Genomic DNA, 17385 nt, shown 5'->3' with positions numbered 1-17385 from the left:
AAAAAATATTTGGCAATGACATATCTGACAAGGGACTTATCTCTAAAATTTATAGAAAACACAAACAAAAACGTCAACAACAAAAAGACAAATGTTCCAATTAAAAATGGGCAAAAGACATGAATAGATACTTCACTGAAGAGGATATTCAGGCAGCCAACAAACACATGAAGAAATGTTCATGATAATTAGTCATTCCAAAACCAAACTCACTTCCATCGAGTCGAATCTGACCCATTGCGACCCCTCCTTGGGTTTCCAAGGTAGTATCGCTATGGAAGTAGATTGCCCAATCTTCCTTCTGAGGAGTATCTGGTGGATTTGAAGTGCCAGCCTTCTGGTTAGCAGTCAAATGCCTTAGGCACTATGCCACCAGAACTCCTCACTAGCCATTAGGGAGACAGAAATCAAAACAACAATGAGATACCATCTTGCCCCAGCACTAGTAGCAAAGTTCAACAAGAAAATAATAAATGCTGGAGAGAATGTGGAGAGATTGGGACTCTCATACACTGCTGGTGGGACTGTCAAATGATACAACCGCTGTGGAAAACGGTATGCTGATTCCTTAAAAAGTTGGAATTAGAAATAGGTATATGTCCTAAAGAAGTGAAAGCCAGAACAAGAACAGATATATGCACCCCATGTTCGTTGCAGCACTATTTACAATAGCTAAAAGATGGAAACAACCTAGATGCCCATGAACTGAGGAATGGATAACCAAACTATGATACATACACACAATGGAATACTATGTAACCATAAAATGTAACATAGAATTTGCAAAACACCACATAACGTGGATGAACTTGGAGGACGTTATGCTGAGTGAAATAAGTTAATCACCGAAGGACAAATATTGTGTTAGCCTGTTATTGTAAAAGTCAAGGAAAGATTTATATATGAAAGGAAATTTTCTTTGTTGGTTACCAGGGGTGGGAGAGGAAGGTAGGGAATACTGTTAGACAGGTAGAGATAAGTATTGATTTGGGTGAAGAGCAGGGCAATGTACCAAATGTGAGTGATCGACATGGTGGCATTGAGGAAGAGGAAGACATACAGAGGTACATGGGAGGTGCAGACAAAGATGAATCGTTCTGCACATACAATACTGCTTTGTCAGTGAAGGCAAACATGGGAATATGGGTAGATAGATGGGTGGACAGGTGGAACTATTAGGTATGTCTATGCAGCGGGGAGTGTACCCAAGACCATGTATAGGGTTGGCAGACAATGGTTCTACAAATGTATTTGTATGTTCTGTAAGAATTCCCAGGTATATAGTAGAGCTGACAAAGGACAAGTTTGTAGTCACTTCTTGGTCACAGCCAGCCAGAGGGAGTGAGTAGTTGAACCTGTGTGCTCGGGACCATCATTGCAGAGGACATCAAGCTCAATTGGCATAACATACTTATTTGTTCCACCTCCTACTTTGGTGAGTAACGACTAGGATCTTAAATGCTTGCAAGCAGCCATATAGATGCAACGATGGGTCTCTCCTCATCCAGAGCAAAGAAGAATGAAGAAACCAGATTCATGGAAACAATTAGTCCAAGCGACTGGTACACCATGTGATCCTCAGCCTATAGGACTATGAGACCAGAAGAACTAGATGGTGCACGGCTACCACTGTCAACCACTCAGAAGGGGATCTTTGTAGGAGATTCTAGATAGAGAGGGAGAACAATGTGGAACAAAATTCAAAATCAGTCTGTAAAAAAAGGGGGGGGGGACCAGGTTTGCTTGTCTGATAGAGACTGGTGGAACCCCTGAGACTATGGCCCCTAGCTGTCCTTCAGGTCTGGAACTGAACACACTCCTGTGGCTTCCAGCCAAACAAAAGACAGGCGTGTGAGCTGAACATTTACCTGAAGTAGATACACTCCTTGGAGAGATCAATCATGGGGAAAAGATAGGCTTCGTATGCACAGGGAGACAGCTCAGAGGGCAGGAGTGTATGGGAGGGAAGGGCACAGGGAAGAGGTGGCTATGGGGAGGATTGCTGTTGCATTGTGGGAGATTACAGTCAATGTCATGAGACAAAGTATATGTGAACTGCATGGAAGATGAGTTTGCTCTGTAAACGTTCACCCAAGTCATAATAAAGTTTTTTTAAAAAAAGAAAAAAGAATTTTAGTTTAAATTTATTGGGGGTAGGGTGTGGGAAGTGTTGCAGAACTAAACTGAAGATCATAGCTATTCCAAGGGAGCTTCAAAAAATGCTAGGCACAGGGGCTTGGGGAGGTAGCACCAAGCCTATTTGGACTGACTTTTCTAGATTTCCTGCTCTGACTGAAACCCTCTGGTGGCTTATCTCAGAACTTGGGGATTGTCTTAGGCCAGAAATCCCCTGAAGGTTTGGGGAGCATCTACTACATTATGGCCCCTAGATTAGTCAGAGTGATACTTGCCTGGGAAACTAAAAGCTGATGTTCTCTCTCAGGAGTCCTTAATCTTTCTGAGCACTGAGTCCCTTGAGAATCCAACAGAAACTGAGGATTCTTTCCCCACAAAACTGCACCTTTGTACATTCAAACAAAATGGTTCTTTTAGTTTTTGTGATAGTCTCAAATCTCTGGGTCCCAGATCAAAAACTCTTGCTCTACAGGGCTTCCTATTTCTGCACCCAGGCCCCACCCATTTACCAGGTCAGTGGGTGTTTCCTTCAACCCTGGGTTATAGAGCACTGGAGGCCTGAGTTCCTTTTCAGCCTGATTCTTAGATGTCTCCAGCTTTCGTGGGGCGCTCTGGGAAGTAGCATGTGTACCAGAAGATGGGAGTGGTATCTGGCTCTGGGACTGCTACTAGTGTCTTGGCCATTCCTGGTGAACAGAATTCAAGGTAATTTTCACAAATTGTTTGCTGTGATGGTGCACCGAAGGCAAGGTCAGATGGAAAGGGGAGATGGGATGTGGTTCAGCCCTAGATTTGGGGTCTCCAGGCAGTAGGTACTACCATCCTAGCTAGTAACAGGACTATGGTGAGCTTGGGGAACCTTTGTTCATATCAGAGAACTAGACGCTATGTCATTTCGCAAGGGGAAGTGACAAAAACAAGACCCTGGGGGGAAGGGGAAGTAGGTCCCATGGCTGGTAGTTTGTAAAGTTGGGGGAAAGGTTTTTTTTTTTTCACATTTTGAACAGAGAGGAAGCTCCACACTGATGGCTGTTACATTATTTATGCTCAGACACGATATGCTCCCTTAAACATTTGAAATTTTCTCCTCTGTCTCCTGAGTCGTGTCCCAAGTCAAGGTAAATTATATTGCCATTGTCCAACAGATATGTGAAAACTGCAGGGAGATGAGATAGTGATATGTAGAAAAAAACCACTGGCCACTCATGCATGGCCTCAGTGGGTAGTAGTAATTTAGGTCTGGTTCATAACTGTGAGGCTATAGGTACACCATCAGGGCACTTAGACCTGGTTGGGCTCTGTACAGATGATTCATCTCATAGGATACTGCTATGCCTTAGGGAGTGGGACCTGAAGTGAAGTATTAATCCAACTTCTGGGATTCTCTCTGTTAAGAGAACTGAAATGTTTCAGGGAGCTTATATGGTTATGGGAGCTCTGGTGGTATAGTGCCTAAGGCATTTGACTGCTAACCAGAAGGCTTGTGGCAAACCCACCAGCCACTTCTTGGAAGGAACGTTGGGCAATCTACTTTCATAGTGATGTTGTTGTTATCATGTGCTGTTGAGTCAGCTCTGAGTCATAGTGACCCCTCCTTGGGTTTCTGAGGTGGTATCACTACAGAAGTAGATTGCCAAACCTTCCTTCCGAGGAGTGACTGGTCCATAGTGATACTGCCTTGGAAACCTATGAAGGGGTCACTGTGAGTTGAAATTGACTCAATGGCAGTGAGTTTGTTTTGTTTTTTTTTAAATATGATTTACAGAAAATCTTATGGCATATGCAAGTCTTCAGATTCTCAGGTGAATGCCATTTCCATTGCACACTGGCTAAGTCTGCTAAGTGCTTTTGGGGTACAGGGAAGGCACCTAGTGGAAGAGGGTGTAGTGAATTATTGCCTTGAAACCAGAGAGCCTAGAACAATCAAGGCTGAGTAAGGAAAAAAGGGGAGAGCTAAGAGTGCTCCTCACACTTTTCCACAGAATCACTCCTTACTACTTTACAAAAGAACTGGGAACCAGAGATCACTAGGCAAGAAGCTGCTCAACCTCCTGTCCATCATCTGGAAACTAGAAATTTCTCTGTATCATGAATTGCCTTTTCTCTCTGAGGCTGAGGTATCCTCCATCTCAGCCAAAACCCACGCCTTCACCTCTTCTCTTAGTCCCCTGCAGCCCAGTCATTCTTCGCCCCCCTGTTTCCAACTTCTCCTCCACTGGCCCCTTCCCTTAGCCTATGGATGGCTTAAATCTTTCCCTTCTTAAGTAAAACTAAAAACAAAACAAAACTCTTTATCTCTCATGCCCCTTTACCTCTTACCCAATCATTCTCCTTCCCATTCCCACTTACATTATGAAGATAATAGTTTACTTTTGTTGTCTTCTCTTCCTCACTTTCTGTCTAGTCCTTAACTCATTGCAATCTGGCCCACTAAATGGACTCCAATTTCACTAAATGGCACCATGTTCATCTTGTCATCCAAGATACAAATCTGGAATCTTAATATCTATTGTCAAATTACTTCCTAAACAATTGTACAGGCTTGTATAAATATTTGATCCCCAATGGGGATACAGCAGTATCTTTAAAACTTTCCTCTTTAAGAGATTTTACAGAGTAATTTACTTGGTTTCAGAGTAGTCAGAACTTCCTCTTTAGAATCTCTTTCTCTTTCCTGGGTGTGCTCTTTGGTGTGAGACATGACTTCCTTTTATGTGAATTATTTTCTCCAGTCAATTCTGCTTATCTATAGATAAGAAACATGGCTGGAAACAGGCAAGATATGCTTTTTTTTTTTTCCTGTTGTTTACTAAATATAAATATCCTAAGCATCCAGACACATTATCAACTACTTCTTTCTGGTAGAATTAAATTAAAAAAAAAAAAAAAAACTGTAGCTTTCTGTAAAGTTACTTCCCCTACCATCTAAAAGATGCAATTGTTAGGGATGTAAATCAAGATTTTATCAAAATGCTTTAATAACTGAAAAAATTGCCAATCAGTGGAGGAATGGATCAACAAACTATGGTACATACACACAATGGAATACTACCCAACATTAAAGAACAATGATGAGTTTTTAAAACATAACATGGATGAACTTAGAGCTTATTATGTTGACTGAAATTAGTCAATCACAAAAAGACAAATATTGTATGAGACTATTGTAAAAAGTCAAGAAAAAGATTTCACAAAAAATAGAAATATTATTTGATTATTACTGGGGATCAGTGGAGAAGGAATGGTAAACCGCTAACTAGAGGGTAGACACATATTAATTTGGTGAAAGAAAAAAAAAAAGAGAGAAGATGAAGAAGCTCAATATCATCAGTCACAAAAATGCCAGGGTCTGACTGCAAGGAAGAAAAAGAATTGAAAAAGAATACATAAATATTTTATAAATAAGAAAAATATCAATTTATAAATTTATGAATTTATTAGAGAATCCTCTATTAGCAGAGGCTCCAACATTTCCCCATTCACAAATTGTTACAATGTTTTTGCATCAATTTCGTAGTCTATATTATTATTAAAATTAATCCTTTCTTCAACTTGTGAGCAGAGTATAGAATAGTCTCAGAGGGCTGAATATATGTTTTTCCTTTCTTTTATGGTCTGCCAAGAGTTGATTCTATCTTCAGGTTCATGTTGTTTTTCCATTAGATATTTCATTAGATATTTCACAATAAAGTTACTTACTTTCCAGAATCTTTAAGGAGGCTACTGAGACTAATGAGTTTGTATTTCAAGGTTTCCTTCAGCTACTTTATGCTTACTTACAGGTATTATAGATATCTGGAATCTTGAGTGCTATTCTCAATGCCCTCCCATATTGCTTTTTCTGATAATTCTTGGGCACCTTGGGCACAACTTCTGCTCTGCTTTCTCTGTCACACTGTTGTTGTTGGATGTTGTCAAGTCTGTTCCAACTCATAAAGTGACCCTATGTACAACAAAAAAAACACTACCTGGTATTACACCATCCTCACAATTGTTGCTATGTTTGAGCCTGCAGTTGCAGCCACTGTTTCAATTCATCTTGTTGAAGGTTGGAAGAACCTTTTTCACTGATCCTCTACTTTACCAAGTGTGATGTCCTTCTCCAGAACTGGTCCTTCCAGTAAGATGTCCAAAGTATGTGAGATGAAATCCCACCATCCTTTCCTTTATGGAGCATTCTGGCTGTACTTCTTCCAAGACAGATTTGTTCGTTCTTCTGTGACACTGTTGTTGTTGTTGTTGTTATTTGCCATCGAGTCAGACCCGACTCATAGTGACCCCTCCTTGGGTTTCTGAGGCAGAAACTATGGAAGTAGATTGCCCAACCTTCCTTCCGAGGAGTGGCTGGTGGGTTTGAACCGCCAGCCTTCTGGTTAGCAGTCAAGTGCCTTAGGCACTACTAGTAATCTTTTATTAATTTACTCAGAACCCAATCATAAGACAGGGCTCCAATGGTATAGTTTGGACACAATATCCTAATAGAGAAACACAGTCTACTAGTCAATAATAATTAATAATAACTCAAATCTCTACTTGCAATCTCTCAAAAAGATGTGAAAGAGAATCCACTTTACATATAGCAACACTTCCTACAATCCCCTTTCCTGCACTCTTCAACCTTTTCAAACTCTTCCTCTCCATCTGCTGCCCAGAGATTCTCATTCTTTGTGTTATTAACACTTATGTCCTAAGCCCAACCTGGGTGACTCTTGTTTCTCCTCCTTCCTTCTTGTCTCTTCAAGCTAAACTATCCTTAAGGAGGAGGCAAGAGGGAGAAACTGAGTGGGAAGTAAAAATGTAAAAACTTATTTTTGCCTGGCTTGAGGTCATGGAGAGAAGAAGAAGGTTGGGAACACTTTAGTATACATTTTGTCCCTATTACACACTCATTCATTCATTCATTCATTGAACACGTATTAAGCACAAAATGTGAGTCAAGTACAGTGGGAATTAAATTTGAGTAAGACATGGTTTTTAAGCTTTGAGAAGCTTACAATCTTAGTGATTATGTGTCTGCTATAGTTTCTCCTCCTCCTTCAGACTTCACTTTGAAGCTCTTTCAAGCAGTCTTGGGACACCCTTGTCAAACATTGTTATTATTCTTATAAGAACACCTTATTGTTCTTATAAAGTAGATTCTATTATTGCAAGGAGAAATGATGCAAATTATAAATGGATCTGGACCATGATTTGAGTCTAATTGCTCTGTACTCTTCATTTCTCATTGAACCATGCTCACCTTTCCTTTCCCAAAGAAGCTTCAAGGACATTCTCTGGTCTTAGGATGATGCTGGGATTCTCTTACTTTGCCATCACATGTCCTAGACCTGTTTTTGTGCTATCTTTTATCTGTTTTTTTTAACCTGATACACATACCTCCTGTGTGTACTGATGTCTTTCATTTTTAGACTATCAGGTTACACCTGAATGCTTATTCAAAAGCTGCTACAAATTGTTAGGCCCCTTGTTCCTTATTCTTCACTCTTTCAAATTCAGATTGATGTCCACCAAATATTTATTATTGGACTAGTCCTTGTTTTAGTTATTTTACCACTATTTTGGTGAAATAAAATAACTTCAACAAGCAATTGTTAAGTATCTCAATAGTTTTAAGCATAGTGTTAGGTGTTGTTGATACAGAGAAGAATGTAGGCAATAATAATAAAACAACAATGCATGACCTTTATAGAATGCCTACTAATCTTCCAGGTATTATTCTAAGCATTTTAATTGCATTAATTAGTTTAATCTTCACAATAACTCTATGCAATAAATACCATCAACAGCCTATTTTATAGATGGGAAAAAAAAGGCTGAGAGGTTAGGTAACATGCTTAAGGTCATACAGCTCATAAGTGGCAGAGCCAAGATTTCAACCGAGGCAATATGATTCCAAAGTCTATGCTTTTAACCATCATACTTTGAACAGGAAAAGAAAAAAGACTTATAAGAGTCCTTTTTTGTCCTTGAGAAGTTTATAGGCAAGTGATAGAGGTGTGTAGCAGACATTAAACAGATCATTTGAATGTAATATGAGTACTAAAATATAGACACACAAAGGATGTATATCTTTCCTCCCTCTCTCCTTAACCACCTACATGTAATGATTCTAAAAAGATAGCCACCCTAGGGATTGGCTGTAACTTCTCACTGGGAGATAAAGAAGTAGTTAATTGTGGGTTGTGCTATCTTCCGAAGCATATGCCTGAGGCTTGTTGGAGAATTTCCTAAGGATGATCTAGGCCAATGGTTCTCAAGTGGGGAGATTTTGCCCCACAAGGGATATTTGGCAATGTCTAGAGACATTTTTGAATGCCACACCTGAAGAGATCCTGCTGGTATCTAGTATGTAGACATCAGGGATGTTGCTAAGCAACCTGTAATGCACAGGACAATCCCCACAACAAAGAATTATCTAGCCCAAAATGTCAACAGTGCAGAGGTTGAAAAACCCTGATGTAGGCCATCTATTATCACCCACTTCTAGTAATTTATGTGGAAAAAAGTTTGACAGAATGAGAACAAGCCTGGAATATGTGTCCAGTGATTTTCAAATCCTGGAGAGATTGTCCTGCTAGGCTTTATGCTCCAACAGGCCAAAGACTGTGTCTGCGTTGCTCATTGCTGATACCAGAGCCTCGCACAGTGCCAGATACATAGTTGTTGTTCAAAACTGTTGCTTGGACTGAACAGATAAAACATGGAATGGACCAATCATAATTAAACCAAACTCACTTCCATTGAGTCAGTTCTGACTCATAGAGACCCCCATTTGGTTTCCAAGGCTATAAATCTTTATGGAAGCAGATTGTCTCAGTCAGAAGCACTGTAGAAGTGAATGCCTAGGTGTATCTGCATGTGTACCTGGTGCATATAGTAAGTGCTTAATAAATGTTGAATGGATGGCATGTAATAACAACATGGCTGGAGAATGAATGAAGAGGAACTTGAAAGCCTTAGGAGTGCAGCCATTTTATCTTTTAATGGATAAAATTTGTATTTTCAGAAAGGAAAAATATTGCAGAAAATAAACAGCTAGGTATATACCTGATGTTGAAGAATAAAATAAGACTTTGTGTGGCAGTATTTGAGACCAAGTGAAATGGGTCACATTCCTTCCTTTCTTTATCTTTAGCTTCTTTTTACTGCTCTTTCTCAGTAATTTATATATTTAGTTCTCTTCCTTCCACTAAACAGCCAACAGTTCTCCCATAATCTTGAACCTTCTAAAGATTATCTTTTTATTCTCCTTGCCTTAACCATATCGATTTTTTTTTTTTTTAATCAGCATATACAATTTGAAGTACTCTGGTGAAGAAAAAGAACAAAACTGTAAATGAAAAATCAAAAAAACAAACTTACTGCCGTTGAGTTGATTCTGACTCATAGCAACCCCTCCTTGGGTTTCTGAGGTGGTATCTCTACAGAAGTAGATTGCCCAGTCTTCCTTCACAGGAATGGCTGGGTTTGAACAGCCAGCCTTCTGGTTAGCAGTCAAATGCCTTAGGCACTCTGCCACCAGAGCACCTATAATTATAAATAGGAAGAGAAATAAAAGTGACTTCAATTAGAATGGAAAAAATAAATCCCAATGAATTATAAGTTTTAAAAAGAAAAGTCAACAAAGGCTGGGCCATCCTTTCTCACTGCTTTCTCTAAGGTGGTTCTCACTCTGTCACTCTGATCTGATTGGCAGCTCATTCGACACGTGAGATTGTGGTCTCTGGCAGCAATGTGAGCCTGACTGTCTCCAAGCTTAAGCCTGATAGCTACAAAGAACTTAGCTGGATATACGCCCCAAGACAGAAAATTGTAACATGGACTAGGAAGAGAAATCCTGAGTACTTCAAATCTGAATTTCAGGACAAGTTCCATCTTGATGACAACGGTACACTTCACATTTATAATGTCCGAGAAAATGACAGCAGCACCTATCTCCTGCAGGTATTTACGACAGAAGGACATGAGCATGAGTGGCAGATCTCACTCGAGGTTTATGGTGAGTGAGGGGAGACAAAAGGCCCAGAATGACTACTGGGAGCATTCCTGGGGGCCCTGGGAACACTCTCTGGGAAGAGGAAAGTGAAACCTCAGGTCAGATTCAATTCATTTCTCCTAGAACTTGTCTCACTTGGGAATGACCTGGCACAGCAGACTCCAAAATTTACCGCCATAGGGAGCTAAAAAACACCTTCTGAAGTCAGTGAGACTAAGGTTTAGAGACAAGGAAAACAATAAATTCCCTTCATTCTCTCCCATCTATCAACCCAAATCAGTTCTGAGCTTATCGTAATGATATCTCTGAACAAAGACTTCATCTGATTTGAGAAAAAAGAGAGGAGAGACAAAACAAGGGTGGAAGGAGGCAGGAGCTATGAAGGAGGATTTTTCACCTTTCAGAATGGATACAATAGTCCTTCACTGCTTCCACTCATAGTTCCTGCCTGACCCAGTTGTATGGGATAAGGATAGAATGCTATACTTGGAGTCAGAAAGACCTGGGTCCAGTAACTTACTAGGTCTATGACTTTGGGCAAAGATCTTAATATCTCTGCTTATAGTAGGTAAAGGAGCTCTGGTGGCATAGTGCCTAAGGCATTTGACTGCTAACCAGAAGGCTGGCGGTTCAAACCTACCAGCTACTCCTTGGAAGGAAGGTTGGGCAATCTACTTCTGTAGTGATACCGCCTTGGAAACCCAAGGAGGGGTCGCTATGAGTCGAGTCTGACTTGACAATGCATAACAACAACAACAATGTAGTAGGTAAGATTCTTATGATGGCTGGTAGCAGAAAGCAATTCAATGTAAATTTAGCAAGAAATGAGAATTTATTTCAAGGAATTAGAGTTATTTAAAGAATTCAAGGGGTTTGAAAGATTCAGGAAGGGCTAAAGGGAAGAAAGAATAGTTACAAGAGCCAGTCCAGATGCGGCAGTTTAAGAAATCTGAGCTGCACTGTGGACTCCTCCCATGTGCACTAGTATCTCCCTAAGCCTAGACTTTTGTATCTTTCCATTTAAATTCTCAAGAGAGAAAAACTGATTGGCCCAGTTTGGTTCAGATATATATATCTTGGAGAGATCCCAAACATTTATGGCCAAAAGGTCCAGGTTATGGAAAGTAGAAACATGGTTCCTGGGGAGACCTCTCTAGGATTGCAGTGGGCAATTATTAGAGAAGTGGAACTGAGACGACTTTTAAGATGAATGTTCACCTTAGAGCCTTGGCTTTCTCATTATATAATGAAGATAATTATATTTATCTTTTAGGGTATATGAAAATCAAAGTAGATAATGAAAGTGAAAACACCTTCAAAATTCTAAAATACAGTACAAATGTACAATATTGGATGTATTCAGTCTCCATCAGCCAAATAGTCCTTGTGTAAGAAGCCAGAGTCCCCCTCTTACTCATTCATTGCTCCATTCTATATGGTTGAAATTCAGAAGGCCTTGGGAGAAGAAAAGATTAAAAATCATCTATAGTATAGCCATCTATGGTACTCAGCTCTGTGAGAGGGGGGAAAAAAAAGCCCTAATTTATAGTATTTGTTGTTGTTGTTGTTGTGATGTGCCGTCGAGTCGGACCCGACACGACGGCAAACAACAACAACAACAACTTATAGTATTAACCAATTTTTGTGGCATAAAGACTGCCTTCAAGGGTGCTATCAAACTATTAATGGTTTAACATGTAGTTTGCAAAATATCAGAATATTTAAAAGACACCATAAGAAAAGAAAATTGCAGGCCAATAGCACTTATAAATACAGATGCAAAAATCCTCCACAAAATACCAGCAAACAGAATCCAACAAGATATTAAAAGAGTCATACCACGACCAAGTAGGATTTATTCCAGAATGCAGGAGTAATTCAACATTAGAAAAACAATCAATGGGAAAGAGCCTTGTCATTTCTATGGATGCAGGAAAAAAAAATTTGATAAAATGCAACACCCTTTCTTGATGAAAACTCTCAAGAGGATTGAAATACAAGGGGAATTCCTCAATATAATTAAGGGCAGACATGAAAATTTTATCTACCTTTTAGGGTGTTAAACAGCTAAGATTATATTCAATGAAGAAATATTGAGAGATTTTCCCTTGAAACTGGGAACAAGACAACAGTGCTAAACAGACTCAAATGGACTAGAAAGAAAGGCCTGGCAATGTATTTCTGAAAATCAGCTGATAAAAACCCTACAGATCACGTTGGAACTGATCGCAACTGATCATGGGGTGGCACAGGACTGGGCAGTGTTTTGTTCTGTTGCACAGGGGGTCTCCACGAGTCAGGGCTGACTCACTGACAGCTAACAGCAACAACAGCAGATGAAAAGATCTCAGAGTATTTCAGGTAAACCCAGCCATAGTCAAGGAAGGACGAGAAGGTGAGATTATCTCTCATCCAACTTGGTAGTAGAAGAACAGTAAAGGCAGTTCTCAGGTAACAACCAGTAGTTGCAAGCCAACCCCCATAAAGCTTATTATATTAAAAGTTTGAGGTACATACCATGGTTTGTAATAACAAACGGGCACTACTTTGTGATGTGAATTGTTGTTGTTGTTGTTGTTGTTATGTGCCGTCGAGTCAGACCCGACTCATAGCGACCCCTCCTTGGGTTTCTGAGGCGGTATCACTACGGAAACAGATTGCCCAACCTTCCTTCCATGGGGTGGCTGGTGGGTTTGAACTGCCAACCTTCTGGTTAGCAGTCAAATGCCTTAGGCACTATGCCACCAGAGTTAGAACACTATTATTATTATTACTGTATTATTATGTTGAAGATGTTTTCAGTGTATCTGAAAGTATTTCTTTAATGTTTTTTATGCATAGAAAGGTATACTATATATGACATACTAAAACAAATATTTGATAACATTGTATAAGTTATATAAGCACTGTACCTAACTGTTCCAATCTACGTGTAAATTCGACTTGAAGACAGATTTAGGAATTTACCTTGTTCATAATCCAGAGACTGTCTATAGTGATAATAATGTGACCTCTAACATGTATATAACATTTATACTTTGAACAAACCTTTTCCTTATGTATGATGTCTTTTATCTCACTAACACTCTGAAGTAGTATCATTTTACTGTTGAGGAAGAGGAAGTTCAAGAGGCTTAATCCCCTTGCCTAATGTCACTCCACCAGAGCCAAATCCAGGACCGAGGCTGGTCTCACTCTAAAGCTAGCTTTTTGCCTGTTCTGTCACATAACTAGGAGCTGTGGTGGTGCAGTGGTTAAAGCACTCACTACTAACCAGTGTTGTGCCCAGGTTATGAAGGAGTAGTTCGGGGTGAATAATTTGCCAACATACGACAATGCAAAAAGCAATAGGAAAGTTTAGTAGCTAACTTAAGTTAGGGTCCTTGCTTTCACCCTCGCAATGGGTTGAGCAAAAGACCCTGTGCTCTTACATTAAGAGATCTTTTATAGAGAAACATAGGGTGGAGTAGATAATTTGGTTTTTATGATAGGGGTTTGGGAATTTGGGGCAGGTTGGAATTCCCCCGGTTTCAAAGGTGAGTGAGAGATTTCTCGGGGCCAGGTGGATCTCTTTGATATGTGCATACTCTCTGCGAAACCCCGTGGGTTGAAAGCCCTCATAGTCTTCAAAGGTGGGTGAGAGGCTTTTTGGAGCCATGCAGATTTCTGATAAAAGGCTCTGAGGTATGGGACATTTACTACAGGTATTAGGGCTCAGCATGGGATGTGTCAATCTACCTGGAGGCATTAGGGCTTAGCATGGGACGTGTCAATCTCCATACTAAAGGCTTCTGGTTAAAAGATCTTTCAGGCTTTACACCAGAAGGTCAGAGGTTCAAACCCACAGCTCCGTAAGAGAAAGACAAGGCAGTCTGCTTCTGTAAAGATTTATAGGCTTGAAAACCCTAAGGGGCAGTTCTACTCTGTCCTACATGGTCAATTTGAGTTGGAATTGACTCAATGGTGGTAGGTTTCCTTTGGTTTCAACACATAACTACTTCATCCATCTATCCTTTCATCAGATACTTATATAATGTCTAGTATATGACAGAGAACTCTGGTGGCATAGTGCCTAAGGCATTTGACTGCTAACCAGAAGGCTGGTGGTTCAAATCTACCAGCCACTCCTCAGAAGGAAGATTGGGCGATCTACTTCCGTAGAGATACTGCCTTGGAAACCGAAGGAGGGGTCACTATAAGTCGGATTCGACATGGCGGCTGTGAGTTTTTTTTTTTTTCCCCCAGTATATAGCAGTCACAGTGCTAGATACTTGGATAGCAAAGTTAACAGACAGACACAATACTGTTCATCAATGCTAACATGCATTGGGGCTTACAGGAGATTCTTCTCTATAACTTGGCTAGAATCCAGGAGGATGGCACCCCCACCAGTGGTTGTGCAGAGGATTTTGCCTTGTGAGGGCCAGTATCTCCTACCCCAGAACTCTCTCTGACTCTGAGCCTGAAAGGATGAGTCAAAGAACTCTTGAAAGACAGAAGGTCCAAAGTGCCAACTGTGGGCTATTGCTAGAGAAGGGCCTTGGACAGATAAGACTGTTGGGATACCAAGGTTGAGGTTAGCAGATCTCTGGGCTAAGACTCTGCTGCTGTCTCTGGCTCATATAAGGTCACAACCCTAGTTTGTTGTTAGATGCATGTAATGGACTCTGACTCCCCCTCCTGGATTCAGCTTAGCTTTACCTCCAAGGGAGTTGTAGCTTGTGCCATCAGAAGCCTCATGAGGCTAAAGCTACTCACTGGCTCCCTCTGTAGGGGCGTCTTCTTCATAACTCTCTACTTCCCACTATGGACACTCAAGGGGGCAGGGCTCCCTTTGTATTTTGCTAGCCTAACCCTTGTGACATAAAATCCTCCTAAATGCCTAAATTATTGTTTTATCTTATAACATCCTTCCCATCTCCAGATCCTGTATCCAAGCCTGGCATAAAAATTGAGATGACAAAGGAAGTGAATAATAGCTGTTATGCAAAACTATTATGTGAGACCTTGGACCGGCATGTAAATTACACCTGGTATGGGGACTCAGGGCCTTTTTCCCAGGACCTCCAGAACAGTGTGCTTGAAATCATCCATACACCAGAAAATCACTCCAACTTTTATACCTGCCAAACCAGCAATCCTGTGAGCAGAAAGAATGACACAGTCTATTTCACTGCACCCTGTACTCTAGGTAAGAACTATCTGTGAGGGATCTGGGGAAATGAGGTGGGCATGGGTAACTAGTTTTCCCCTGAATGAAGAACTGTGTGGGGATCCTACTCAGCCTTCTCTAACACAACTTGGTGGAGAATTGCAAAGTGCCTGTGAGCATGGGAGACTTAGGTCTTACTCCTAGTTCTGCCACCACCTCTCAGCAAACTCACTTCATCTTTGTGGATCTGAGTCCTCATCTGCAAAGAGGGGTATGCTTTGTATCTCTGATGGCCCTCCCAGCTCTAACAAAGCGCAGTCCTAAAATCTGAGGCCAGCGTCATTGTAGGACAGTCTAATCCATCAGGGTGAGCAGAGGGAAAAAGAGCAGCAGAGGAAAGAAGGACTGAGTAGAGGAGCATAAGTAAGACTAGTGAATATCCTAGGGTGAAGACTGTTCAATCACAGGTTTGTGCTCCTGGGTAGGTTTATAAGGAGCTCTGGTGGCATAGTGCCTAAGGCATTTGACTGCTAACCAGAAGGCTGGTGTTTCAAACCCACCAGCCACTCCTTGGAAGGAAGACTGAGCAATCTATTTCCGTAGAGACCACCTCAGAAACTCAAGGAGGGGTCATTGTGAGTCGGAACCAATTCAATGGCAGTGGTTTTTTTTTTTGTTGTTGTTGTTGTTGTTGTTGTTTTTTGTCACACCTGAGGTTAAGCCTGAGGTTGTCACTTAGTAGGTAGACAAGTTATTTAACTTTTCTACTCCATGTTCTCCTTAAGTAAAAGACAAAATAATAGTTCTTATCTCATGGGATTATAAGGAGGATTGAGTGTGACAATCTATGTAACCTATACAGCATGTTGTTGTTGTTGTTATGTGCCGTTGAGTCAGTCCCGACTCATAGTGACCCCTCCTTGGGTTTCCAAGGCAGTATCATTACGGAAGTAGGATTGCCCAATACAGCATAATGCCTATCATCTAACAAGTCCCCAGTGAATGGCCACTAAATTAGGTTGTCTCTTGAGCTGTGGAGATACTAGAGGCTTTGGGGATCCCTTAATAAATTTGGGTGACTACCTCCCATTCTTCTGAAGTTATATCACTGATCCCTGGTGTACACAGTCTTCCAAAATAACTCATGACTGTAATACCCACATTTGTCTGCCAGTCCCTGTCATGTCTAGTAATCAGGGATCACAGCCCCGGAGACATTGTTCTCTAGAGATCCTCCATGACTCAGACTACCATTCCGGACTGTCCTTGTTTCTTTCTCTCTGCTTCCACACCTGGACTTGGGAACCTGTACTCTTTTTATTCTTCCTAACTAATTATTCATGTCCCTTCTACCCTCTCTTAACATGCCACCACAGACCCAATGTGACAGTTAATTTTGGTGCCTGATCATGAAAACATAATTTGGCTGGAGGGTTTCAACATCACTTTCTCATCAATACCAAATCCTGAGATCCATAAGAAGGAAGAGGCACAATTTTTGTTCCTTATAAAATGAGGGGTGACTGCTCATCCACAAAAAGGATCAAATAAATAATATACTCATTTTTTGAAAGGGCTAAAGCTATTTTGTCATGTTTAGCCACCCCAAGTCATCCTAGAAAAACTCCTAATATGCCTCTCCCTATCTTGTCACCCATTCTCTTTTTCTTTTCTCCTTCCTTCCTTCCTTCTTTCCTTCTATCCCTGTTTTCTTCCTTTCTCCCTCCCCTCCTCTCTCCCTGCCTCCTTCCTTTCCTCTCCTCTTTCCCTTCATCTCTTCCTTCTTTCCTTCTTCCCTTTTATCCTTCCTTCCAACCTATTTTTCCTTCTCCCCTTTCCTTCTATTTGTACAAATGGCTAGAGGGGTGGAGAAACAAGAAAAGGAAGCAGTCCTTCCTTCCCCAAAGTCAGCTGCATATAGCATGATATAGTTATTTGTCCATACCCGAAGCTCTTCCCTCCCTCATTAAATATATGTATATATATGTTTAAATACAGTCACTACCATCGAGTTGGGAGCTCTGGTAACACAGTGGCTAAGGCACTTGACTGCTAACCAGAAGGCTGGTGGTTCAAACCCACCAGCCACTCCTCAGAAGGA

General features: G+C 40.8%; 1 protein-coding gene across 1 annotated transcript in view; it reads left to right on the top strand.

Annotated features, from left to right (window-relative positions):
• Positions 1-2759: 2759 nt before the first annotated feature.
• Positions 2760-17385, top strand: part of CD48 (CD48 molecule) — a 15104-nt gene continuing 478 nt past the window's right edge. The window contains exons 1-3 of the mRNA XM_007947791.1: positions 2760-2841; positions 9833-10135; positions 15057-15323. Of these exons, the coding sequence (XP_007945982.1) occupies positions 2760-2841; positions 9833-10135; positions 15057-15323 (652 nt within the window). The remainder of the gene's footprint in view (positions 2842-9832; positions 10136-15056; positions 15324-17385) is intronic.

This window comes from Orycteropus afer, unplaced genomic scaffold, assembly GCF_000298275.1.
Source record: "Orycteropus afer afer isolate SDZICR_OR568_19922 unplaced genomic scaffold, OryAfe1.0 scaffold00193, whole genome shotgun sequence".
Lineage (NCBI taxonomy): Eukaryota > Metazoa > Chordata > Mammalia > Tubulidentata > Orycteropodidae > Orycteropus > Orycteropus afer.
This window is presented reverse-complemented; position numbering and strand designations above follow the sequence as displayed.